The sequence below is a fragment of the Cystoisospora suis genome, assembly GCF_002600585.1.
Source record: "Cystoisospora suis strain Wien I chromosome Unknown contig_2527, whole genome shotgun sequence".
NCBI lineage: Eukaryota > Apicomplexa > Conoidasida > Eucoccidiorida > Sarcocystidae > Cystoisospora > Cystoisospora suis.
The window spans coordinates 314-25,873 of record NW_027155326.1 but is presented as its reverse complement, the minus strand read 5'-3'; the positions used below and the strand labels follow the sequence as shown (position 1 = coordinate 25,873).

Sequence of the window (25,560 nt, the reverse complement as noted above, 5' to 3'; positions counted from 1 at the left end):
TTGCCGCACTGCTTCCCTAGAAGGAATGAGGGAGCTCACAATCAGGGAAACCTGCAGTAAAGCTGGGTCACAAACTAGTCTTGCGCTGCGTCCTAGCGACAGCCAGCTGTGGTCTGCTGATAAACCTATACGCGTACCACCCCTCGATGTGTCTCCGCGCAGCTCTTCCAGGCCGATGCACTATGGACGAAGCGTAGACAGCTGTTCACAACCCCCTTCCTGACAAGCTTGGTTGCTGCAAGCAAGCCGCTCAATTCGCCACGACCCTTCTCTGGGACGCAGCAGCGGGCGTGGATACAGTGCTGGCTGCTTGTCGCCCGTGGCAGGGTGAGATTCCGCGGATGGCTGCTCTCTCGAAAGCGACTCATTTGTGGTTTCACTTGTCCGCGAAAGTGACACCTTTGCCCACGGGGCGGTGCGTGAGTCTCCCTCAAACAGACCCGCTGGGCTTTCAGATAAATCTCCCACCCGTGTGTTGTGAGACTTATGTGGTGGGTCTTAGGGCTGAACTGAAGGCGGAGGCTTTTTTGTTTCCGAGTCGCGACAGCAATAAGCCGGTGCCATTGAGTCGGACGGGGTCGGTGCGATGCACCCCAGCAATCTATTCAGCGTGGAGTGCTGACTACCTCAGGGCAGAGGAACCTCTTTGCTCTCCGATCCCGCAGTCTCCCAAGGCGGGACCACTTACTCCCTGATGTCAGAATTTACTGGAAGGCTAGGGCCACCTCAAGTATCCGAGTGACACGAGACATTCGTCATGACTTTAGAATGCACTGGCGAATCGTCTGTCACCAGCTGGTGACTTCGTTCTCCGTACGGAAGAGCGAAGGTGACATCGGAAGGCAGGGCTACGCCGGCGATTTCTGATGTCCTTCTAAGCCCCGGTACCGTCTTCGACCGTCACCAGGTCATGCCCAGTTGCGATTCTCTGACAATGCAATCAGAAATACGCTAGATGCTTTTTATCGCCGGCTGCTGCTTTCGGAGACTAGCAAACACAAATAGAGAGGGCCCTGTTTGCTTTCCTAGGAGGAGGGCCTGCTGTAACTTGCATGGCACTGATGCGGACGGCCTTAGCTTCACTGCGCCTCCACACGGGAGGTGCGCTTGCACAGGCAACGCTGTCGGAGACCATACAGCGGAGCCCGCTGCAACTCAAGGCCCTGCTGAAGAAGGGTGCAAACGACTGCACGGGAAAACACAGCTGCTTTGGTATGAGGTCTTCGGTGTACGCAGGTTTTCTACGGCGGTAGGAACGGTGCCCCCGAATTCTCATGGGGCCTCCGAAGACTCTCGAAAGCAGACTGTCGGCGGATTCCCATGACGGCGTTTTCCACCCCTCTTCAGCACCAGTGAAGCGGTCGAAGAGCGCTTGTCCAGAGAGGCAACCTTGCGCGCGAGTCACATCTCCAACATTGTCTCACCATGTACTCTCAGCGTCAATGGGAAAGTCATCGCTATATTCGCCGTGCCTGGTTTTCGATGCCTGCGCCGATAAATCGAGAGAACAAGTCGTGTGCGAGGAGCTGAACTTAATCACAGGGGGGGACTTCGTATATACAAAACTAACGTCTCCGTGGCATTGCGAGAGCCGTTCAGGGACAACTAGCCGCAGCCTGGGGTACGATGTAGTAAGCTGCAGACTCACTGCCAACAAGACAGCCTGCAGGGAATCACCGCAAATAGAACCGACAAATAACTATTTTCACCAGGAAGAGGCACGGTTACTCTCGGTGCCGCGTTTGTTGGCAAGGTGCAACTCTTCACAGGTACAAGCTGGCGGATTTGTAACAAGGCCGGAGGTGGACGTTCGCGGACGACGGCCGTACTGCGCGGCGCTATGCCATACACTTCTCCGCCGGAGCAGTCTGCCCGTTGAACGAAGAGTAGTTCCCCGACAGGCAGAGCTCGCTTTCCCACATGCCCCGTGCTGCCACTCCGGTGCCATCCCGTAGAGTACAGGTGCGGAAAAGACAAGGTCGCCTGCAAATCTTTTAGCTACGGAGAGGAAGGAAGCATGCGAGAAAAGGGAGCGCTTACAGTGGCGTATAGTCGTGAGCGTGCCACGCAAGTCATCAACCGTGACGCTGGGAGGGCCCTGCATGCCATGTGAATCCAAGGAGTTTTGTTCTCAGCTTGATAACAAGAACCAGCTACCGCAGATTTGCTGCAGTCCAAACTCACGGCCGTCGTATTTATCTGCAAAGCGACGGCCAGCACGAAGAAAGAAAACTGCCCGTGCCTGCGCAGTAGCCGCGCGGCCACGAATGGTAGGCTGTCTCCACGTTGAATAGGGGGTACTACGTACTGAAAGAAAGCCCGCCACTGCGCCTCTCCACGCAGAGTCGTTGGCCTGCCGCCTTAGTAACAGAGGCTATACCGGCGCCGGGTACCGTTTCTTCCTACGTTGGAGCTCTCCGGCGGAACAGCGTGCAGGTACACAACCCAGTGGGGGGACACGTCCTTCTCCCATCCAGAGAGACGGTAGCAGGCAGAACACTCCAAACCTTTCCAAGAGGCAGACGGGCTTGATATCAAAGGCCCTCGGCAACAAACAGAGCCGGAGAGATCACGAGCCTGCTTGCGCCGACGACTTTCAGGAAAGAAACGTCACACGAAACCCCAGAACCCTGCATGCGAGGGAAAGCGACCCCTTCTTTCGCTTCATCTCACCATCTGGGCCCCGTACTGAGGACGACAAAAGCAAACAAACGAGACGCGGACGCGTAAGGCAGCTGACTGACCGGACACCCTGATGTGAGGCTTTCATTCGGAAAACCGGTGACGGGCCAGCTGACACGGGTGGATACGTAATCCTGACCCCGACTGATCAGATTCGGCGATTGTACACCGGGACGAGAGAGACCCCCTTCCAAGGACTCCAGCACGCACGCGGCAGTACTCCCTCTCATATATGTGTCACTCACGAGCTGCCAGTTGTATGGAGAAGAATGAGGAGAAATGCCTCTGCTAGATTTCCTCCTTCTGGTATATCGAGGAGTCGGAGTTCTGTCAGAGGGGACTGGCTCTTGTGCAATGGAGCAACCTCGAGATCTCGCTGCGTCCGCACTCTCCCTGAGGCTGGCTTTAGCGAGAGTCTGTCGGCCTGCCGTTGGGCCCAGTGTTGGTGGAACACGTCCCCTCTCCCCCTTTCAAGTTTCACGCAGTTCAGAGAGCAAGCTCACGCCTCCGCCAAGTGCTGTGATGGTAAGGCCGATCAAAAGCTTACAGTTTGGAGGGGGCGGGACAGAAAAGTGCATACAGTCGCGTCAGCACGAGAGGGGCTGCTGAGGCCTGGCCGCCTTCCTTCGATGCCGCAAGAGTCCGACAAGTGCAGTATCGCAATGTATGCCTTATATGAGAAACTGCTGTGCCTGGATGGTGCATATCCCGTCCCCCACTCCTCGTGACCAAGGATGAGCCCAGTCACGCGAAAGGCAGATGGCCTCGCGAAGCTCCGGAGAAAAGAAAGCATCGGACCGGGGGCGCCCAGTCACTATTGGGGGCTCAGGCGGGCAGTCACAGCGAAGTAGCGAGCGACGCGGCCTGGCACTGTGGACAGCCCCGAGAGAGATGAGCTACCACATAGAAACTGATTGTCTTGTCCCAAATTCGTCTGACTAGCAAAATGCAGTAAGACGTGTCACCGTCGGGGCTGGCTGGCATTCTGTGATGAGTGCTGAGTGAGACGTGTTCGAAACAGCAGAACACGAGGCCACATGAAGTCTACTGGTCCGCCATGTAGTGGCCGCGCGACCGACCGCCCATTCAGTAGTAATGGCGCCTTCACTGGCGCAAAAATGTCTCTCTGCTTTGCGGCGCCTAGGTTAAACCACCTCACCGGGACGCCCCCTGTGGGGTTGTTTCACTACAGAAGGCGTGTCCTAGGTGAGGGTCCTTTAAAGTTCTTCAGGTGACTTACTGGCAGCTTCCTGATTGCGTCATCACACAAGAAACGAAACCCGTTGTGTCTCGCAGTTTGGCTCCGCATCTGGACAAGTCTTCCGGCGTTCACCGGGTACGTACAATATTCCAGCTCATCAGCCTTGGCCGAGGTCCAGAAAATGATGAATCACTCATTCTTTCGATCAGTGCAGCGAAGTCGGGGTCCTAGCGGTGTCTCTGCATAGCCCCCGGATATATGCACAGAACCCGTGTGCTTTGAGATTTGCTGTCAAAAACACCCAAATTCGCTAGCAGTCAGCCGCCACAAACGCCCAAACTATTCCAAGGCATGGGCCCACGAACGCGCATAACCCACGTTCTCATCGATAACTGCCTGTACTCACCCTCTTGGGTCTGCGAGTGGATTAGGAGAGTTCACATACCAGGAGACACAAACTCTCATTTCAAAACAAGATACGGAACAACCTATTGCTCAGGCGATCAGTATTCAGCACGGTCGAAAAACAAGGGAGATTCTCTTTATAGCTATAGGGGTGTGGAGATGCAGTAGGACAACCCGACTATACTAGTTGATCGGCATGAGGAAAGATTGCAGGAAAGGCGGGAGACTCGACTGCCACCACAGATAGGATGGAGCCCAACGTAAACGAACACTTCTCTACAGTCACGGCGGACAAGGGTTGCGGCTCTAGGGATTCCGTCAACAAGCTGTGCCCCCTTTCAGCAACCATAGAGAGCTGAAGTCGAGTGTAGTTGTTGCAGAAGTAAGCTCTTGGATATGTCCTAGACAGGACAGGCGAGATGCCTACGACAAACGACTTTCCTTGACTTCAGTAGAACAAGCCTGTTAGGACGATAGAAGACTTAGTTGCTCCTCGTTATGGGGTCATATATATGTTTGGATGTCACCTATCTTATCGTGTCTGGTCGGATTTCCTTTAAGAACGACACTCTGTCAGAGGGACGCACCGTCCCTCACCATACAGCTTACGAAAAGACAACAAATGGTCAAACGAAAGCATCACTCGTCGTCAGGACTACCACATTTTCTGGTAGGTACTGGCGGGGCAGCTCCACGAATTCTATCAACTTACGCGCGTCTCCATCACGCGAATCTTCTCCAAGGGCGATCAGGAGCCTCTTGTACATCCTCGAAATGGCTGAAACAGAAAGGTTGGTAATCAGAACAGCTATACTGAACACCCTGCGCGGATGCATGCAGCGAACAACAAGAACAGCAGTCGATGCAGGGAGCTGTTGTGGCATCCCCGGGCCGGAGAAAAGCCAGGGACAGTAAACTACCGACTAGTCCCCCCCCTTCATCAAGTACATCCACTGGCAGATGATAACCCTACTATATATCTGATACAAAAACAAGGTTTCCATCGCCTACAGTGCTCTGCTAATACAGCCTGGATGGGGAGGGTCAGGTTCCTGCTTCGTCCCTTCCGCTGCCCGTCTTACACAAGCGCACATTCTTAGAGTGACATCGCCCTGCACCTGGTTAGTCCAGATCGGCTGGCCTTCAATTGCGACAACCGGAAAAAAGATGGACGCGATAGAGAAACAGTCTCCAGTTGTTTGTTCGGAAAGACACGAAAACGAAACCATCTACGAGTAGTGACATAGCCATCACGCCATGACGAAAGAAAGAAAGGGACAGACTAGCCGAGAACCTTTCTCGATTGCTTCGGAGACGAAGGAAAGGAAGGGGGGTAGTTTTTCAAAAGTACGAGCAGACTTACAGGGCAATCGTCCTGTTGCTACGCCTTCCAGCCATCCGTCTGGGACGGAACGACGTCACGGATCTGCTAAAATGTCTTTGCGATAAGGCAGGAATGACGACGGGAGCTGGCAGGGGTGCAGCAATAGGCATCTGGTGAAAGGAGTCCCCATCCCTAGTAGACAAAAGGGGCGCTTCTGCTGTAGATGCATGGTCTCCAGAAGAAACCCCATCCTCCTGGCCATTGGCGGCAGGGTCTGTGGTGCGCGGACCTTCCTGAAGATCGGTAGCGACATCGGTATTCGTCGATGTCGTGAGCTCGGAGTCAGGAGAGCTTGCTGTCGAGACTAGGACAAAAGTTCTGAACTGTAAAGACACCGTAAGAAGCAACGCTGACAACACGAAGAAGCAAGAGCCTCGAATGCGGATCCTACTTGATGAGGAAAAAGAGGCTGCGCTGCTGTTGGGTTTGACGAGCGCCATGGTGTCAACAGAACGAATGCTGAGGCCAGAGACTCAGGGGTCTGGGGACGAGTTAAGAGGCAAGGCCGGCATCCCTCAAACAAGTGCTAGAGGCACCACCAGTTTCTTCCACCGCAGATGAAATACACTGTAAAAAGCAAGAAAACTACAGGCAAAAGGCAACGACGTAAGCTTCTTAGTCCAGTCAGGAAGGTACATTAGGTACAAGGGCCTTCAGGTACTCCCGTTCAGATACTCCCGCCACAAAACTTTGTCTTCCGGCTAGTCGCATGCGCTGGGGCGATGGCCAGCATATGGCTGCCTACCCTAAACCATAGAGAACACTCCTCTATCGAGATTCGTTACCTGCTACTTAGCCTCGATTGTACTCGAAGTTGCTCTTCCGTACTAATAGCGTCGAGCTCATATTGTACAGCGTAAACGGCTCCGTCTACTTGTCAGTATCTGTGCTCTTCCTTGTGCCAGAGAAACGAACGGCACGCCGGGCCCGGGACAGGACTGGCGCTTTGAGCTGGAAGCACCGTAAGAAACTCCACTTCGCGAGTTCACGCGTTAGAAGACCAACGCCTACACGAAAGAGAAGCAATCCTGTGTCTCCAAACTGGCGGAGGCACAGCACACGGTGTTGTGCGGTGTAGCGGAACAGTTTCAACGTAACCACAAGTTTGAACCCAACAGTTCAATCATGCCACCTCACAGGTAGTGCCACACAGTCACGACAAAGTCGCGGAACAGCCGATCGATGGCACACTCGCTCAGTTGTGAAGGAAGAGTAATGACGGTGCTTCGTGCGAAACCGTCTTGATGTGCTCAAAATTCACAAGACCTAGTTCTCAATAAGCGTCCAGCGCACGAACTAACCAAAGAGGTCCCACGGGAATGACTCTGCCTAGTCACCGTGCTTCTCTTCGGTATTTCCCAGATTCTTTCCGCCGTATCTTCCCGCGAAGGCTGGCGAGTACAAAGAATGTATACCGCATTCGTTCGTTACTGAGTCTCTTACTAGTTTACAAACAAGAAGAGAACACCTGTGTACACGCAGACAGCAAATGAAACGAGTAGCCGCCAGCGTGCTTGAAAGCGGATATGCAGAAGTGTCGGACCAGTCTTGTTCTCTCTCCGTGACGACGCGAATGAAAAAAACTGGTATTCCAGCGAACACCAGGGAGTCATATTTCCTTTCCCAGCCTGCACATGAGACTGGAACTGTAGGCGAAACCTCTGGACATAACTGACAAGACAAGTGGACATGTGCCTATATCTAGCACGTGCACAGTAAACCTCCGTACACTTCTTACAAATGTTTACGTCATTTTGTCCGTCCGCCTGGTCACGAAATATCAGGCAACACATATAAACCCGTGTCCTTCACTTAATTGGGGGGGACGACAAGAGAAGCCCTCCTTCGGCCTCTCCGCCTTCCTTTCTTTCTTCTTGCTTCGGCTCTCTACCTCTCGCGTGTCTTAAGATTGCAAGCACACTCGTCCTTGGCTGTCTGACGGCTACAGGCTGCCGACTGCATTAGCGAAAATTCCGCTTTGCGCCCACCCCGCGTACATCCCAAGCTGGCTTTGATAAAATCCTTGGATCAAGTAGTATAAGCCATCGGACAGGTTCACGCTTTTCACAATCTCCACCCCTTTCTTCTGGCTCCGTGCACTCAGAAAACTGCGTAGCGACGCAGGAGAAAGCGTAAAATCAAGCAACTCTCCTGCTGCCGAACGACCGAACTCTTTTTTTCCATTATGACTCTGGAACTCAAGTGTAGAGGGGGCTACCTTGCTGTTCTGTTCCTTTGTCTTTCTCTTTCTTAGGCCGTGCTCCGTATGCTGATGTTGCATAAAATCTTCTAGAAAGACACGAAGACAAGGGTCAAGAGCTGCATGCGTTATCATATGTGTGTCAAGAGGCCACCTCGAAAAACATCCCAGAGAGTAGAGTGCAATACAGTCTGCTACCTTGCGGCCGATACCCCTGTACAGAACACACACCCAAGTGAACACAAAAGTGCTTTGCACGCCTTCGATAAAGACATGTCATCTGTACGTCCATAGACCAGCACATGCATATGCACATCGGTGAACTCTAACCACACCATCCGCCGCGTTCGACAGGACCCGGGCTGACGTACTGAGCCCCACACAACATGCAAACTGACTGTCTGTGTGTGTCGTCCGTGCTCATCTAACCCTCTGTCAAGAGTAACCACTCTTTTCCTGTGCGTTTGTTGATGCTACGAGATTGTCTCTCTCCTTTCTTCGAAGCCTCACTCGGCAGCGTGGACAAAAAGCCACCTAACACTCGTTGCCACCATATGCGACTCAACAGACTGCGTCTCCGCTGTTGGCCACCTATGCCATGACGAGCTTATCTGCTTTGATCGTCGCAGAGAAAGGGCAGAACACCACTCCACAGAGAGAAATGTCGATTCGGCGAGTGAAGAGAATGAGGCGGGATGGCGTGAAGAAATACCCTCCAGCCCCACAAGATAATTTGTTCTCTCCACTTCTTCAAGTTACAAGATAATTCTGTTCTCTCCAGTTCTTCAAGTTACGTCCAGACACTTGATTCAATGATGCCCACCCTGACAAAGTGAACACTGTAGACGCACACACCCCAGCCGTACATACGGAAAACTTCCTGTTTGGTTCCTTTGAGTTTTTCATACAGCTTTACTCCTCCTGCGACAACTACGGAGCTCACTCGTCTTACCATCTTTCACACACACGCGGCCCAGCACGATTACTGAAATGTTAATATTCTCTCTATTCACTGAGCGGCTTTCTTTTTTCTGTTTGTTGCTGCTACAAGCTTGAGCATACATTTAGAGGTAACCGAACTGCCCAAGAGATAGGCAAACAGATCAGTGTGGGTCTACCACTACTGTTATGAGGTTCTATCATTGGATCCACGTGGGAGATCACTGAAGAGTGCTGCAAACAAACAAGTTAGTGACGTACTAGGCTGAACATGTACACTGACACAAACGTGCACACACTCCGAGTTAATACGCCAAGATACATATAATCTCATCTGAATATACCATACTTGAGGAGTTTTCCCTCACACAAGTGCACATACATAACACCTTTCCAGAATGTGCGACAACGAGAGAGGAGAAAAAGAAGCTTGAAAACGTACGCGAACTTCAAGAGTGTCTGATGGATTTCTCTCTCCACTTGAAAGACATCATGTTCTTTTACGTCGCTGCCCCTGTCTCCCTCTGTGGATTTGACGATCTCTCTTCTTTGTTTCAGAAACTGAAGAAAATCTTCGCCTCCCAGTCTCACCAGAGTACGCGCTGCCGAAGAAACTAACCGCGCCCGGTATCCCAGGCCTACAGTACGGAAAGGAAAAAGAGAAGAGTATCGCAACCGAGCTACTACTAGAGGTACATACTCCTTCCTAAGAGACACCGGAAATAAGATCAAGACGAAACTCTTCAAGAATATGCAACTGGAAAATCCAGGTCTCTCTCGGGTCTGTGTTGAGATTGCGTAAGTCACATAAAGAGACTTACAACAGAAAGAAAGAAAGGGCGAAAGAAAAAACGAAAGAACGGAAGAAAGAAAGAACCCAACACCCTCCTCGAACGGCAGGCGGTTATTAGAGTACGCGTACACTGGTGGAAAGAAGAGATCCACAACATAGCTCACGAAGACGGCAGTACAGACAAGAAGTAGTGCACGTGAGAACATCAACCGTAGAAACTCATCCAAATAAACAAAAAGGTTGTACAGAATGTGTCTCCAATCGTGCCTTCTTTTCATTATGCTGGTGCTTGTTATCTACCAACGAAGCGCCCTCATCTCTACGGCTTGAGCAAAAGATTGAGGCAAAAAGAGATGCAGCTGTCTCTGTGTGATGGGGACTTCCTGCTGTTGTGGTGTATTGCAACGCCGCATGAAGTGCCGTGTGGTGTACACACACTCGGCCACACTGGAGACGACAGCAGCTCAAGAGGAATGACACCATTCGCTTATCTGAAGAACTTTTCTGTATCCTCTATTGTCGTGATATTCAAACAGTGGCAGAGAGCGAGAGACGGTGTTGAGCTGGAGCAAGGAAACGTCTGCAGATCCCGCAATGCGAAACAAAAGAGATCTACGTCGTCTGATAGAAAATGACATACATAAATACCTACACACATCGTCTCTCCGATCGGGCTACTAGCTTCTCGTAAGGAGAGAGATATCAAGTGGCGAGCGAGGCGGTACGTTGGCAGATTGTTGCGAACCCCGGCTATCCGTAGACAAATGAAGGAAGCACGGACAAAAGATTCCTTCCTCGCGTCGTTCATTATTCCTGTCTTGTTTACTCTAGAATGAGACAGAGTCACCTCGTCTCCTATTTGATCTAGACGTCTGTTCAACGTAAGTTCCAGTCTTTCTCTCCCTGTCTGATACTCTTCTTCTTCCTTTTTAACGTGTTCTTCCTTTTCAGTTAGCATACGGAATACTCACCAAGGCTTTGGAGTTCTGTTGGTGAGGCTGACGCCAACGCATCGACAGAGGGAAAGGAATACCAGGTCTTCTTCGGTCTATCAGCAAGCATCCAATAAACTGCTGAAGCGTTTTTGACTTTGACCAAGTTACAAGGCAAGTGGATGTCTTGTCCAGCCATGGCCGCTTTTCTCTCTTCATTTCTCTGAGGGTGATCGCTGAAGACAATAACTCCATCAGAAAAACAGCCGTCCTTGCTAGGATTCTTCTTCCAACCCGGTAACATTTGTATTTCATTTCCCTCCTTTCCTCCCATCCCGTTCACGGCGTTTCTTTTTTGTATGAAAACGGACCCCTGATGATTGTCTACGGAGAACTTCAGTGAAGGTAACCAGTCTTCAAGAGAGACACTCTTATTCGTTACGATGTTAGGCATCAAGTCCTTTTCATCTTCTCCTGATATCCTTATCGTCTTCCAAGGGAGGCGATGATGATGGATCTTGTTACTCTCACCGGCGTCCGTGTCTTCTAGTCCTCTCACTAGGAAATCTCCATAAGCTCGCCGCACCGAGGCTAGCATTTGTGTGATTCTGCGCACACGGGTAACGAAGAAACATCACCAGAGAAGAAAAAGACAAGAAATCTCTGCACCGTGCCTAGAAAAACTTCTCACTCACATCATCATGACGACTTCAATAGTGAAGAGAACAGGAGATATGTAACTTCAAGTCACATGACGCGTAGAAGCAAAAACTGAGCGGAAGGGAGGACAGGCAGATGAAAAGAACAGAGAAGAGCGGAGAATCTGAACTATAGACATACATGGGTGTGAACTGAGGAATGAAGCGACCTAAATATCTGGCGTAAGCTACTGCAGTTTGGAATGAAGTCGGAGACCGTGGCACTTGATTGACGGGTACCGTTTGTATCACAAGTATGTAGGCAGGTGGATGAAATGCGAAGCCAGGAGTAGAAGTTATGGGAAAGAAAGATGAAGAGACGAGATCAAGTGAAGAAAGGGTCAAAGTTCATTCCAAGTGAATCAACCTTGATTCAAATTACCGTCCTATCTTTTGCCTGGCACTCTTTCTGATTTGACGTATCTATCTGTCCAATGTATCTATCTCTCCAGCTGTACTTTTGCGATCTTTCGCCACATGGAGCAACAATATCCAAACGACCCTGGGTATTAGGAGAAGAGATACAGGTAGGTCTATCTACGTACATTTGTCCAACTCGAGATGAAAATGTCGCTATATATGTATTATGCGACCCTACAAATACACTATTCTACCTAAGCACTGATTAAGTAAATAGATATGCACAGATACACATACATATGCCTGTAGACATCCGAATGGTGTATCACTCATTTCCGGTACTGAAGGTTCGCCGAAAAATCAGAAGGAAAGCGAGGGCAAAGCCTTGTCTCTTCTTTCTCTCCCGTCTCTCAATGTCAGTCAGCAGCGTTCTGCCCATTCATATACCCCCTACTCCTATCTAACCTAGGAATGTTGTTGTTGGATGAGCAGATGAATGAGAAGAAGCACTCAACAAGGGGAACCTGTAAGACTCGGCCTGATCCTGGCAAGACAGAAGAATGAGCTTTGGACGAGGGAGTCACCAATCCTGCCTTTTCTTGACGGCCTTTGGTAGATCTTCCTCGGCCTGGAATAGAATCGAACCTGCTTCTCTCTTCCTCCTTCAGAAGTTTTACTTTCTCTTTTTGTTCACCAGAGAACGAAATGAGGTCCTGTGTATCAGAACAAGAAAGACCCGACAACTTCTGAGGATATTCATATCCCCGTTCGAGAAGAGAAGAAGAACTGGAGGATGGTGATGAGGAGGATAGCGGGAGTGAACGGGAGAGAGAAGTCGCACCGATCTGTGGGGGAATCGGAGGAGAAGAATATGGACGAGAAAGCCCAGGGGAGTAGCATGTCCATCTAGAACAAGAAAAACAAAAGAAAGGAGAGAAGCAGAAATTCGTGAAGCGAGAGAAATATATAGGCAATAAGTTAATAGGCCGTGAAGTGTCTATACACCCGGACAGTTCACAAATACGAATATAGAGAGACATCTGCCTGCACACATGTCTATACGTACTGTAACTACCTCTCATTATACACCTGATCTCGGCAGATGATGTTTCGTTCATCTGCCGAGATCAGATGAGCGAAAAAGAAGAAAAAGAAGTAGGCCCATTCAGTGCAAAAATATCTGTCCAAACAGCTACACGAATCGCAAAGAAAGATGTCCTCTTACAGGCACAGGGTGACTGAGAAGCGAAAGAAAGGAGCCTGACAAGGAAGATCTTGGCCATTCGCAGATAGCCTTCCACTATTCTTCCGAACTGCTTCGGACCTAGATTAGGATATCTTAAAACACTTCTCTTGCAGTATCTTCACCCCACTCTCGCAGTCTCGGTCTCTATCTCTCTCAGCCTTATCCGTCATAGTTCCGTAAGCCTACCCAAGTACAAAAAAATCTCTCTCACATCTTGCTTGCCTCCACCAGCAAGAGAAGAAAAGTGGCAAAGCAAAGAAAAAAAAAGGGGAGAGAGAAAGTCCCATGAAAGAGAGCGAAGACGACAAGGCAAAACACATGAAACATTCGTCTTCACTTGTAAGCAGTAAGCTTGTCCCGCTGTTCTGCTAGAATATATCTTTTGCTACCCTTGATGTGATGGCATATCTGAACCTTCTTCATGGAAAACTCCTTACTGTTCCTGTAGCTCTGGTAAGGAGATATGAAGATTGAAGAAGTCAAACAAAGCCTTTCTTTCATTTGCTTCTTTTTCATCAGCACTCCCTTTCTTTGTCTTCTTCACATCTTGTGCTGTTGCAATCCTTCCCCCCTGCACTCCTTCGTTCGTGTTCTTCTCTGACTCTTCACCTTTTCTCGTTCCATCCAGCATAGTTTTAGCAGAACTTTCGGATGTAGATAGAGCTCTGGCAAAGATACAATTCAAGAATAAGTCACTCTCAGATTCAGGAAGCGAGTTAGAACTCGTACCATTACTCTCCTTCTCTTCTTCTCTCTCCTTCTTTTCTCTCCACAGTATTGTTGACTCTCCCTCATCCTTCGCTTGTTTATCTGTGTGCTCCTCGTTCGCTCCCCCTGGGCATTCCTCTTCGCACGCCATCTTGAGAAGTAAGCCTTTTCTTGGCGCCTTCTTTGTGCCTTTGTTCTTCTGTGTCCTTCTCACTGAAACAGCAAAGCTCTGCATAACTTCTTTCGTACACCTCTCCTTGGAGATGTCACGAGGTGTTTCATTCCCATTGTCTGTTTGTCGTTGGAAGCCTTTTGACGGCTCTACAAATTCAAACCTTCTTCCTTCACTCCCTTCTCTTCCTCTCTTCCGCGGTCGTCTTTTCTCCTCGCTGTTCCCTTTGTCTCTTCTGCATTCATCTTCCGCTTCTTCCTTTCCTTGTTCTCCATCCTTCCTCCTGTCCCCGCTGTACACACACCTAAACGCATCAATTCCCACACCTAGCGTAGTATAGAACAGAGTATATACATATAGTCCTAGAAGAGATTATGAAATATGAGTTTCTTCCGCTCTCCGTCCTCGGTGTGGTAAGGAGACGCGGGGGCGCCACGCTCTGCATGGGCACTAGGCAATCACACATTCAAGTTTCTGATCACATAGAAAGATATGTAACTCAGTAGGCACAAACACGAACTCTAACTTCCTATCCTTTGAGAACGACTTCAGGGAATGAGAGCCTCGATATAGAGGCTCAAAGGTGGGGTGTTTGGACGACTGCTCTCGGAAACGAAGGTCGACTCAACCACACAGCCAAAGAAGGTAACAAAAAACTGTCGAAGTGCTGGGTATACACACGCCTGCCGAGGAAGGAGACAAAGGTAAATAGAGGAGAACGAGAAGAGAGAAAGAGAAGGAAAAAGAGGCGTTTCAATGCAGGTGAGAGAACAAGCAAGAAAAAGAAATGACAAAGAACAAGAACGGGAGCCGTGAGAGAGATGAAACACAAACACGAAAAGAAGGCGACGAAGAGGAAAAGAGACAGTTTGGAGCAGAGAGAAAGAGAAGCAGGGAAAAGAGAAGAAGAGGGAAGAAAAAAAAAGACAGAAAGCTTCTTGTCTTCTCCGCTGGGAATGCCCATCATTCTCTTCTTTCCTCTCGCTCACCGATAGAGAGTAGTGTGCTGAGTTTGTTTGATCTGATACACCCTGCGGCCCACGAGGCCTTCCCAGAGATCTTCATCAAGCCTTACAAATGAAAAAGTCTGGCCTACGATCAACAGAGACAGAAGCAAAGCAAAAAACGTTCAGAACGATCCTTCTCCCACCTACGAAAGAAACACAGCGAAACACATGTGGAGGAATATAGATGTAGCCATAATATGTGCGAATCTTCTCTCTACAGCTGAATGCGCCAGTGTACATCATATATACATGTATGCGGACGCTTGCATGAAAATGACGGATTGAAGTATTTGTATGGTCATGTAACAGGGAGGGAGATGAGATACGAGAAAAAGGATTCCCTTTTTCCTGCGTAACACTTCCAGATATGTTGATAAACGTGCGAAGAGAGAGAGGCATGTGGGGCTAGAGAGAGGGTACTGATGCGATCTGAAGAAAAGAGTCAGAGATAAGGGAGTCTTGACGAGTTCGCTTGTAGGTGATATAAAGATACTAAGGACTGCAACCTCACTCGTCTCCTCCTTGCCCTTAAAGCCATTCTCCGAAGCAGTCCGCTCTCAATCTGGAACGCATCCATATTTCCATCTACATAAATCACGTTCTCTCTCCTCTTTATCTCTCTGTAAACGTATATAAGAATGTACATGCATACATATACAGAGGGAGAGGCATGTGCGTAAATCAGATGGATAGACAGAAATGAACTGTGTTACTTTTATTCCTCGTCACTTTGAGGAAAGAAGCGGCTGCAACCAGACAGGGCATGTACACACCCGTAGTAAGACAGTGCTGAGGTCGAAGTTGATGACAAGAGACGGAGAGATCTCTCCATCCAGCCTCTAGAAGAATAGATAAAGGGACATATATTTCCGTATTTTCAGATCCCAGGGAGGAAGGTGTGGGGAGCTGCGCGTTAGCTTCTTTTGAGTGTTCATTCTTCTTCTCAGCGGTATCAATCTTCCTCTTTTTCTTCACGACCCTATTACGAGAACAACACGCAGTCATCTTGACCACATAGAATGAAAGAAAGAAAAGAAAGATGAATTTCACGTCCCTTTTGTTCGCTTTGTTGAACCATGGATCCCCGTTCACTAAGGTGTATCCACACCACGGAGAAATAAAAGTACGGGAAAACGAGGAAGAACCGAAGGAAAGGTAAAGCGAGGGAAAGACAGAGAAAGAACTTCAGTGGAGAAAATATGGTTGAAGGATGAGAGCAGTCACGCGATCCGGGAAAAGAAAAGGCGAAAAGATGAGAGGCATCAGGAGAAGCAATGGTGCCAGACAACCAAGAAACCGAGAGAGAGTGTCTGTAAGGAAGAACTGAGAAAGGCGTGAGGACTGTTACGTTCCTTACAATTCATCCGCCGAATGTAGGTAGGAATAAGCTCAAAGATGCACATAAGCGCACTTCAAGGATGCATACGATAGAGGGACTCGCGGTGTACATAGAGCCGGGGGCGTATGACCACTACAGGAACATCACTTGAAATAGCACGGAAAGATAACGTGTGACGCTTCGGCTCCTACCGCTGAAGCGATGACTTTCCTTCGTTCAGTCACCACCAATCGCTAAAGCCGGAAAAGGAAAAAAGAGAAGAAACGAGATCGGGGACAACGCCCGAAGATCGGTCGTTTCTCCTGAATCTATTCCCAAACAGCCGGATTGTCTTGTTGCTAGGTGAACTAATCGCGTTTCATAAAGGGCACAGAGATTTACCACCTCCGCTGTCTCCTGGGAGCACTGCATGCGCATGCAGTAGGAGAAGCGTCACCCTGTCTCCGTTGTCTTTGACTAGTTCGTTGAGCCACGAATCTCTTGGTCAGCACAAGGGTTTGCTCTGCTTGTACTCTATACGAACTCACGAAAACCCCCTTTGTTTCTTCTTTCTTGGCGCTCCTATAGGGGCAGATGAAGTTCTGGTGAATGTCGCGCGGGCTAGTCAGAGCATGCAGACCGGGAAAGAGAAGAAACTGTCAGCAGAGACAGAGGGGTGCACCGACATTTGAGATACGACTTCGTGAGAGACAGTGTGTGTGCAGGGGGAAGAGATGGCGAAAGTACCAGCAATGGCGCACTTCCTTCTGATCCGTTGACTACGCTGTGGATTCTCATCTTCTGATGTATTCAGGAGGATTCTGCAAATCGGCTATGAGTGAAGCAGCCCTCATGTCTTTTTAGATGCTTTCGTTGTGTATTCCTTTTCACGAACCCACCAGACAGACAAAAAAGCAAGGGTTTTATCTTTGGAGCGACAAAACGATAGAATACTAAACTAATAGAAAAGGAAGAAAGGTATCTCTCTATTGAAAAGAGGTGTCTGTCTTGGTATTCCTCACGTTGATCATCCCCGGCAAGGAAAACGGAAACTCCTTTTCCTTATTGTCATTGGCCGTACAGCTTGACAGCGTGGTATGTGAAGCCTCAACATTCTTGTTCGCTTTCACTACATGTTAAGCTTTCTTGTCTCCGATCCCTAGTATGGTCAATCAGCCCGTTCCCGTGTCAAACGTCACAAAGGATAATATGACGAAGAAAGAAAGATGAGAGAAAGTTCATGAAAGACCATCTTTCTTTCGTTTGTTCCCTACATCAGGGTCTCCTATGCGTCTGACTCTTCCTCCTTCAGGAAGTCTTTGGGAGTAAACGCTCGATCCATAGAGAACTTCCGACATCTCTCTTGAAAACCCTCGAGAAAGGAGAAAGACACGTCATTTCCCCACTATCATTCTTCTTCTTACTACAAGCCCCCATACACTGTATGGTGAAGATGTGAGGGGAGTTGAGACACGGTGCGGATATCGAAGGAGTTACGCTGAAGGAAAAGAGAGAGGGAAAGCATTCGATATGCAACGAATCTCTGAATGTCCGTTAAGAGATTTTCTTTTCTCTCGTTCCTTCTTCTTCTTCACATATTCATCTCTAGCCTTCCTACTGTTACAACCCTTCTTTCTCCTGTCGCCGCTTCATGTCCATTTTCGTCTCTATTCTCTCTTCTAAACACAACAGAAGATTCCTTTCCATTTTAGGTGTGTTTATTCGCTTGTAGGTTTCCTCCTTTCTCCGTTTTCTCCCTGTCTCTCTCCCCCCTTGAAGCTTTTCTCTTTACATTGCCGTACTTACCTCTTCTTTCTTTTACACCTTCGTCATCCGTCATCTCGCCGTTTCTTTGTCTTTTCTATGCTAACAAGATAGAGAAGAGAGACAGAAGTTCTTTCTTCTTCTGTTACCCCTCGGTAGTGATGCTTTGTGTAGAAATAGAAGAAACATGATGATGGAAGGATTTCTTAAAGCGAAGTCTTTCGTGTTTCACCTTTTCTCCAGGTGTGTAACATCGGAAAGCATGAAGCTCTACTTGTCAGGTAGGCGGGAGGAGAAAGAGAAGAAGATGTTTTCCTTGTTCACTTCACCTCCGCAGTGTAAGAGACAAAATAGGCGTTTACCTTCTTCCTTTCTTCTTTTCTTTCTCGTCGCTCTCCCTTTTGCAGTCGATTCTCTCATTCTGACTATACATCTCATTCCTTCTTCATCCGGACAAGAAGAACCAGAGACCAATGAGAACAGCGATACATCTTCTCTCTCTCCTTTCTCGTCTTCGTCAACTTCTTCATTCTTACCGGCTGTATACTCGCCGCCTTCCTCTTTGTCCTTTCCTGCTGGTCTTTCGTCTTCATCTCTTTTTTCGTCTTGTTTTTCCCAACTGTCTCACCCCAGCGAGCTACATGACGGTGATGATAAGAACCAAACTTCTTTTTCCTCTGCTTTTCATAGACAAACGCCTCATGATGAAAGAAAGGAGGACAGATGCGATAGAAAGCAAAAAAAGCCTGATCCCAGGAAAACATCCTCCTGTCTTTCTCCTCAAGTTACAAAGTTGAAGGACAGCGAGAGAGAAAGAAAGCTTTCAAGAACCTCAGGAGGATCGCGTAGCGGGAGCGAAACAGTAGCATCATCGTCACACACATATGAGATAACAGGAATGGATACGAAGGACCTCCCTCGCAAAGATGGCCTTTTTCAGAAAGAAGAAGGTAGAGATGATGGTCAGCATACCCGCCCTATTGATGGAGAGAAGTATAAACAACAGTTTCCAAAGAAAGATTCTTTGAAGAGAGATTCTTTAGAGAGAGATCCTTTCAGAGCGATGAAAAACGGAGAGTGGAACGGTCTATCAGATATAAAAGTCTCTGAGAAGGAGTTAGGACAAGCACAAAGATCTCTTCTTGAACGTACAATGTTATGTAGTGATCTAGATGAATCTCCCGAGATGTGTGAGTCTCATCCCCGCTGTACGTACAGATGGAGAATCTCTTCTGCTGCAGGCGGAAGGGGTGAGAAACATGAAGACGATGAAACAAAGCGAAAGAAGAAATACGACGACAGCGGCGAAGAGAGCCATCTCACGCCTCAGGAGAAAAGAAAGATTTCTTCTCCGGGTGTATGTGTCCTTGATGGAGAATTTCTTAAACAGCAAGTTCAAGATGGATGTATGATGATCCCGAAGGGAACTATTCTTGCTATTGCTAGAGATCTTCACAGGTGAGAGAAAGCAGTAAAAAGGTAGAAACAAAGATAGACGAGAGAGAAGGTTGTCTCTCCCCTCCTCTCTTTTGGAAGAGTTATCTTGGAGACGATAGAAAGTCGACGTCTTCAGATGCCTTCTCCATCTTCGTGGCTTTTTGTCAACATTTGCTGCGGCCCCTCGTATAAGGAGGCGGACAGGTGTGAGACACGAGACGCGGTCGCATGTGTATCTAGCGATCAATTGTCTATCTAGGCGTCTATCTCTCTCTATATATATGTATATATATACGTACGAAAAACTGTATAGACGTACCCGTGTACTAGGATACGCATAGATGGTGTGCATTCATGTGCAGATTTTGTCCCTACTTGAGGACAGCGATTTGGCGCAGACGGCGTAGGTCACCCCATCACCTCGCCCAGAGGCCGTCTCCGTAGACTTTCTTCCTAGAAATCAAGGAAATTCAATCATACGTAGACCCTCGCGTTTATGTAGAGGCTTAAGCTATGCTATACACATGTCTATGCATGTATACACAAATATGTTTATATACTCGGATAGCGATGTAGAGAGACGTGTCCGATGAGGGAGCAATATTGAGGGGTTAGTACACCTCAGGCTTTGGCCGACAGTTCACAAGTGGCCATCACGGTATTCAAGTTACACCGACCACAGGAAGCTCAGGAATGCAAAGGAACTTTGAATACACTTGTACACACAGATAATCTATATACCGATGCAAACTTGTATATTTGTATATCTGCACAGATGTGCACCACTACATACCCACCTTTCTAAGCCTGTCATAGCCTTCATTCTTCTGCTGATCTTCCTATGCTCTTCTTTTTTGCTTTTCTTTCCGATCTCAGGGAAGGTCTCATGCCCATGGGTTCATCTGTCATTAGTCATTTACGTACTCGAGGTGATCCAACACTTCTGTGTCGAGCTATAACTCATTCATACTTCTCGAATCCTGACGTTCAGTTACATCATTTGCTCTCAAACGAAGAAAAAGAAAACGAACTGTCTTCTGATCTGTTCTCTTCAACAAGATATAAGAGCAGTGAAGAAGGGAGAGTGAATTCTGCGCACCCTAGTGTGAAGGGAGAGAGGAGCGTCGGAAGAGACAGGAAAGATCATAAGGAAGATGATAATGAGCGTGAGAGAAGGAAAAAAGAGCAGGAAGCACCTGCCTCTCCGTTTTTCGCTGAAAATGCAAAGAAATTCATTTTCAGTACCGGTTCCAAGACAGGGGAAGGAGAGACTCACGGGGGACAGAGGAAGAAGCAGAACACGAGAGAAGAAAAAAAAGAAGCAAGCGTTTCTTCTGCGAGACAACCCAGTGAACAAGAGACTGGAAGAGAAGGCGAAAGAGGAGGAAGAGAAGAGGAGGAAGAAAAGGTGATGATGATGATGATGGAAAGACTTTTTAAGAAACAACTGAAGAAACTTAGTGAGAAACCATGGAAGAGACTTCATCCATGGGAGAAGCTAATAAGGATTCTACACTAGCCCCGTGTCTACTTCCCGGGATGATTCACTCTCTTTTCAAATAACAAAGAAAGACGCCTCTCTCGCTTCCTGAGAATTCTCTGCAAGCCATAATGGAATAAATCTATCCTGCGAGTTACATACGATTGCACGTTTATAGAAACAGAGGGATAGAAAGCGAGGGAGAAACCTATTCGAATCACATCCTGTATGGTCTGGGGTAGTGTATGTGTATACACACGAGCAAATACCATGACGTGTCTGTATATGAATGCATATATATATATATATATATTCAAAATCCAACATTTGATTTCAAGCGTCGTGTCTTTTGTTGAAGGGACAGACGTGCGTAGTACCGCCTGTCAACAGGTGTAGTCTGGGGACCCATTTCGTACTGTGCAGCTATACTTCAGATATGCTACTGCGTTCTTCAAGGAATCTTGGACTTACGTCTGTTTGGACGGGAATCTGCTGTGGTGCGGAAGGGAGAAGAAGACTCTGAAGATCTGCTTGAGATCTCATTGAAGGACGTTCTAGTGAAAAAAGTACCGCCGAACTCCATGCCGTTTCACACGGTCACCGCTTGTCAAACGCAAAAAGACATCTCCACTATACCAGTTCCTAAAATAAAGCTCATGTCCATACATATCATCTCTATACATATATATATATATATATCCATACGCCTGAGCAGATACGTAGGGGTTATACATGGAGAAAAGATTGAAAAGTTCCTGGAGTAGAAGAAAGGAGTGTGTGAAGAGCGGCCTGGAGTTGCAAAGAGCTTTTTTTGACGAAAGTAGATCCGCTGTCACTCCTGTGACTCTCCTAGTGTAAGTAGGACAGATGCCGTTCCTGAGAAAGGAGATAAGGGGAGTCAGCTGATCCGTTAGTGATCACTTGAAGCTTCTTCTAGTGAACAGACGTGGGAAGTTCTTCGAAGTCCGGTCGCGAGGGCCACTTCTGTTTGGTTCGGTTGTCTGCGTGTCAGCTCTTGAGCCAAACTGTGGTAGATCTCCCTCTTACGGTGGCACTCCGGACAACATAGTATCTGAGAAGTTCCAGACGCCTTATCCACTAGTAGGCTGCACTCGCGTGACTAGATATACAGCAAAAGAAAGCAACGACCGCCGAGAAACCCGCTCTCGAGTGTAGAATTTTTCTCTGTATTATACCGCGTTTTCGAATTCACACGGACACCGAAGAATTCTTGACATCGTCTCACCCTCATAAGCTGAGCCCCACTAAAAGCCAAAAAGTTCCTGAAGTTCAGTAGCGAAGCAGAGCAGCGCAACTATCACGGGGAGACAGCACAGGCAACTCGGTGTGTTACGAGTGGTTTGTTCCCTTCGTCAGAAGAGTTGCGAAGAGACACGACCGAGAGGTTGACGCGCAGCTGCAAATGCCATTACTGGTCCGGGGAAACAGCCGCTCGATCAGGAGTCAAGTCTGCCGTTCTGGACCCGTCCGACGAAGATCGGAGAGCTCCTCAGGATTCTTGTGTGCGTGCTCACTGTTTCGCTTTCGGTGCAGCACGTCCCTCAAGCTGGAATGCGAATTTTCTCCACAAGAGGACAGAAGAATCTGGAAACCCCAGAGAAACGACAATACTACCTGAACGTGCTGATGATCTTCCTAACGGTGACAGCTAAGAACTTCTTTCCAAAGCAGTGTACGGGAGCTTAAGACGTTTTATGTGTAGTTACTGTCACCTCAAAAGGAACTCTGAAGAAATTTCCCACGTCAACCGCCATACAGCTGCTGCTGCCGGGACCCGTGTGCACGGCCTCTACTGACCAGCTGGTAGTGGCATCGCCTCTGCAAAACCAACAGTTGGCGGATCACCCTGTAACGGATGATCCTGTGTCAAAAAAAGCACCAAGAATCCAGAAGACACGCGTTCTGTCGGTCCTTCCTGGTCCCGTGTGACGGCCACCGGTTGCCAGAAGCAATGAAGTCAGGAGCTGCACGAGAACTAAGGTTCTTGCGGAACAGGATGGGTTGGACAACAGGTACGGGAAGGGTTTACAGGAACTATTTCTCGCCCTGCATTTATATGTACTTTCGTCCATCCAGTATCAAAAGCACTTCCTCATGACACGGGTGTCTTCCTCCTCCTATTGCCAAATCCGTCAAGTCACGCGTAGGCTGAGTGGGCAGGCCCGCTCGCTCCCACAGTTCCGTCACGAGGTTATAGGGGAAACGAGTACAGCACTAGGAATACGCAGTAACCGCCAATACTAGAGCTAGACAATTTACTCGGGACGCACCTACCGCCGAAAGCTGGCTTGCAAGCATCGACTGCATGGCTGGAATTGACTTCCCGATGCAGCGCCCTGGCAACGTTCGCCCGCGACCCGGCGAAAAAAAAAAGGGCGGCTGCGTAGCGCTGGACTCTACGCGGCCAAATGACACCCTGCTTATCACACGAGCTTAGAACTCTGCCCAGGCTGCTGCCCAGCAGCCACAGCTGCGAAGAGCGCACGCTCTGCGTATGTCATAACGCACTATCAGGCATGGCCGTCAACGGCATTCACCTGATCCGGATCCCGCAAACACGGGTTAGCATATCTCAAACAATCGCTCGGCTCCCTCAGCCCGCCACTTGGGTCAACCGTCACATACCGGCTTCGACGACACATATACTTCGTGCTAGGCGAGGGGTGACATCCATGGGTAGCTACGCGTACCGTGGGAGCATCGCTATAAAAAAAAAAAAAGAAACGCATGGGGCATCCCAGGGGGTACCACACCAAAAACTTGTGCATTATCTGTCAGTTACCATGTTCTTAATCGCCATACATCTCTTGCCGATGCCCCCAAAGAAACACGTCTAGTCTCATAAACACACGGGCTCTCCTGTTGAACGCTTAATGATCCCTTGTCACCCGTAGAGTTCTTCCTCCGGCACAAAACCTTGCATACACTTGCTCAGTGTCACAAAGTCACGCCGGCAGAGACGTCACCACTCTTGAAAGTGGTTCGTGTCAATCGCTCCGCCTCCTCACGCGTCCACGTGACCGGCCGCCCGTCGTCGGCGCCACTCCAGAGGGCGATTGATTTTCTTAGCGACGATGACCACCACTATGACTGTCCCCACCATTGCTAAGCCCGCGCCAATAAAGCCACTTACGGAACTGTCAAGGGAAGTGAAGTTGCCCAAAAGGATACCGACGACCGCTGATAAAAGCCACACAGCAGCTACTATCAACTCTGTGAGCAAACAAAATCGGCCGACGCCTGCCCACCCCGGATCGGCCCGGTGCTCCAGGACCGGAAACTGTCCAAACTCCCGTGGCACAAACTTCTTCGTAAGAAGGAGGAGGGGGAGCCGCTTGATCATGTCCTGAGTATGGTGGCGGCGCGCCTAATTCATCAGAAGTCGGGTCCCATGGCGCATCATTTGGACCCCATGACGCAGCAGAAGGTGAAGAACTTGTAGCTTCCTCGTAAGACGGAAGATATGGCAGCTGAGTGTCGCCTTCCCCCGGTGCCAGTCTGCGGTATGAGACGCCGGTGGACTTGTTCACGCTTCTCTTCTGACGCAAAACACCTCTCAAACACCAAATCATCCTGTGGAGTGCCGACACAGCGATAATAAAACCAATTGCAAAGGCCAATACAATTGCGACATTTGCGAAACCAAAGGGTTTTCCGAGGCGCCGATGACGGGGAGGCCGCCGACGGCGACTAGAAACGGACCTCGGTCCCTCCCCCGTATACTGTCTCTCAGCTCCCTCTCTCCTAGTGTCGTTCGCTGCTACGGGAGACCAGTCCTCCCGAACTCTCCCGCCCGTAGCCGTGTCCATCCTCGGGCCCAATTTCCCAGCAGCTGTGTGGGATGCAGAGGGCGTGGACTTGGCTGCTGCCACCGAGGCCATTTTGCCGAGGATCGTGGAAGTTCTCACAAAGGAGCCTTACTGTGTAATGGCCAGAGACCGCGCCTGTATCACCTCCGTGTCCCCCAACCTAGCTGTATCGCGAGAAGCAACGGGTTTGGCACTGTTGAAGAAGAAGCAGCCGCCCGAGAAAAGGCCCTTAGCAGCAGTCCCCGCTCCACCCGCCGGTATAAAAATACAACTTCGCCGACTACCGTGGGCTCATATGTCACCCTGCCCGTCCAGGCAGAAAGCCTCGACCGACATGTACGCAGATCGTAGAAGCTGTCCACCAGAAAGCTGTCTGATTTTTCCTGCCATCACTGTTGCTACTCTGGAAGAAACGGTCGGAAACCAAGAAACGGTCACACTCGGCAATCGCGGGCACGGAAAAAGGGCCAGCGTCACCTAAGTGATAAACCCTAAAGGTAGACGCGAAGCGCACCGCCCGCTCAGAACAGCACCTGCAAATCGAAGGGACCCAAGTACTACCACTGTCGGAAAAAATCTTTCCATAACCATGTTAGTCGCCTGTCCGACCCTCTGGCATTCGTGAGCGGACGGAAAGAGAGGGCTGACTGGAGAGAACAGGTGCCAGAGCCACCGCCCCGAGTCCTGCGCTGCGCGGAAGCTGGCACTCCGGCGACAGCTGCACACTACGGTCTCCAGCATCTGTGGTGGGTTGCGGGTGCCACACGTACTGCATGTCGCAAGACCCGTTGCCTCTCCTGTACCCCCTGCGACAAGAAGTCTGCTCCACAAAGCGTAGATCACCGCAAGTGAACCAAAATGACCATTCCCTGCCGCGGGGGGCATGCGCGTAGGGATTGGGCCATGCGCCCTTCAATCACTTTGGTGGCGTCTTAATTGGGCCCCCCGGGCTTGTGCCAAAACCCGCTTCGTGTCTGACTACTGTTGTGCCGGCGAGGAACACA

The 25,560-nt window shown here is 49.2% G+C and overlaps 3 protein-coding genes across 3 annotated transcripts; 1 reads left to right on the top strand and 2 right to left on the bottom strand.

The window, feature by feature from the left end:
• Positions 1-4,023: 4,023 nt before the first annotated feature.
• On the bottom strand, positions 4,024-16,402 carry CSUI_005220 (8-oxoguanine dna n-terminal domain-containing protein). The gene is made up of 10 exons (XM_068065398.1): positions 15,501-16,402; positions 14,710-14,812; positions 13,278-14,024; positions 12,060-12,500; positions 10,576-11,144; positions 9,254-9,449; positions 6,458-8,086; positions 5,652-5,995; positions 5,001-5,110; positions 4,024-4,122 (listed from the first exon to the last, which is right to left on the bottom strand). The coding sequence occupies exons 1-7, from the start codon at positions 15,730-15,732 to the stop codon at positions 7,615-7,617; spliced, it is 2,760 nt and encodes a 919-aa protein (XP_067922625.1). The 5' UTR covers positions 15,733-16,402; the 3' UTR covers positions 4,024-4,122; positions 5,001-5,110; positions 5,652-5,995; positions 6,458-7,614.
• Positions 16,403-16,595: 193 nt separating this feature from the next.
• CSUI_005219 (uncharacterized protein) lies at positions 16,596-20,942 on the top strand. Its single transcript, XM_068065397.1, has 2 exons — positions 16,596-19,267; positions 20,123-20,942. Exons 1-2 carry the CDS (start codon positions 17,997-17,999, stop codon positions 20,763-20,765), a joined length of 1,914 nt encoding a protein of 637 aa, XP_067922624.1. The 5' UTR covers positions 16,596-17,996; the 3' UTR covers positions 20,766-20,942.
• A 2,399-nt stretch (positions 20,943-23,341) lies between these two features.
• CSUI_005218 (uncharacterized protein) lies at positions 23,342-25,313 on the bottom strand. The gene has a single exon (XM_068065396.1). The coding sequence runs from the start codon at positions 24,626-24,628 to the stop codon at positions 23,888-23,890; it is 741 nt and encodes a 246-aa protein (XP_067922623.1). The 5' UTR covers positions 24,629-25,313; the 3' UTR covers positions 23,342-23,887.
• Between the last annotated feature and the right edge of the window lie 247 nt (positions 25,314-25,560).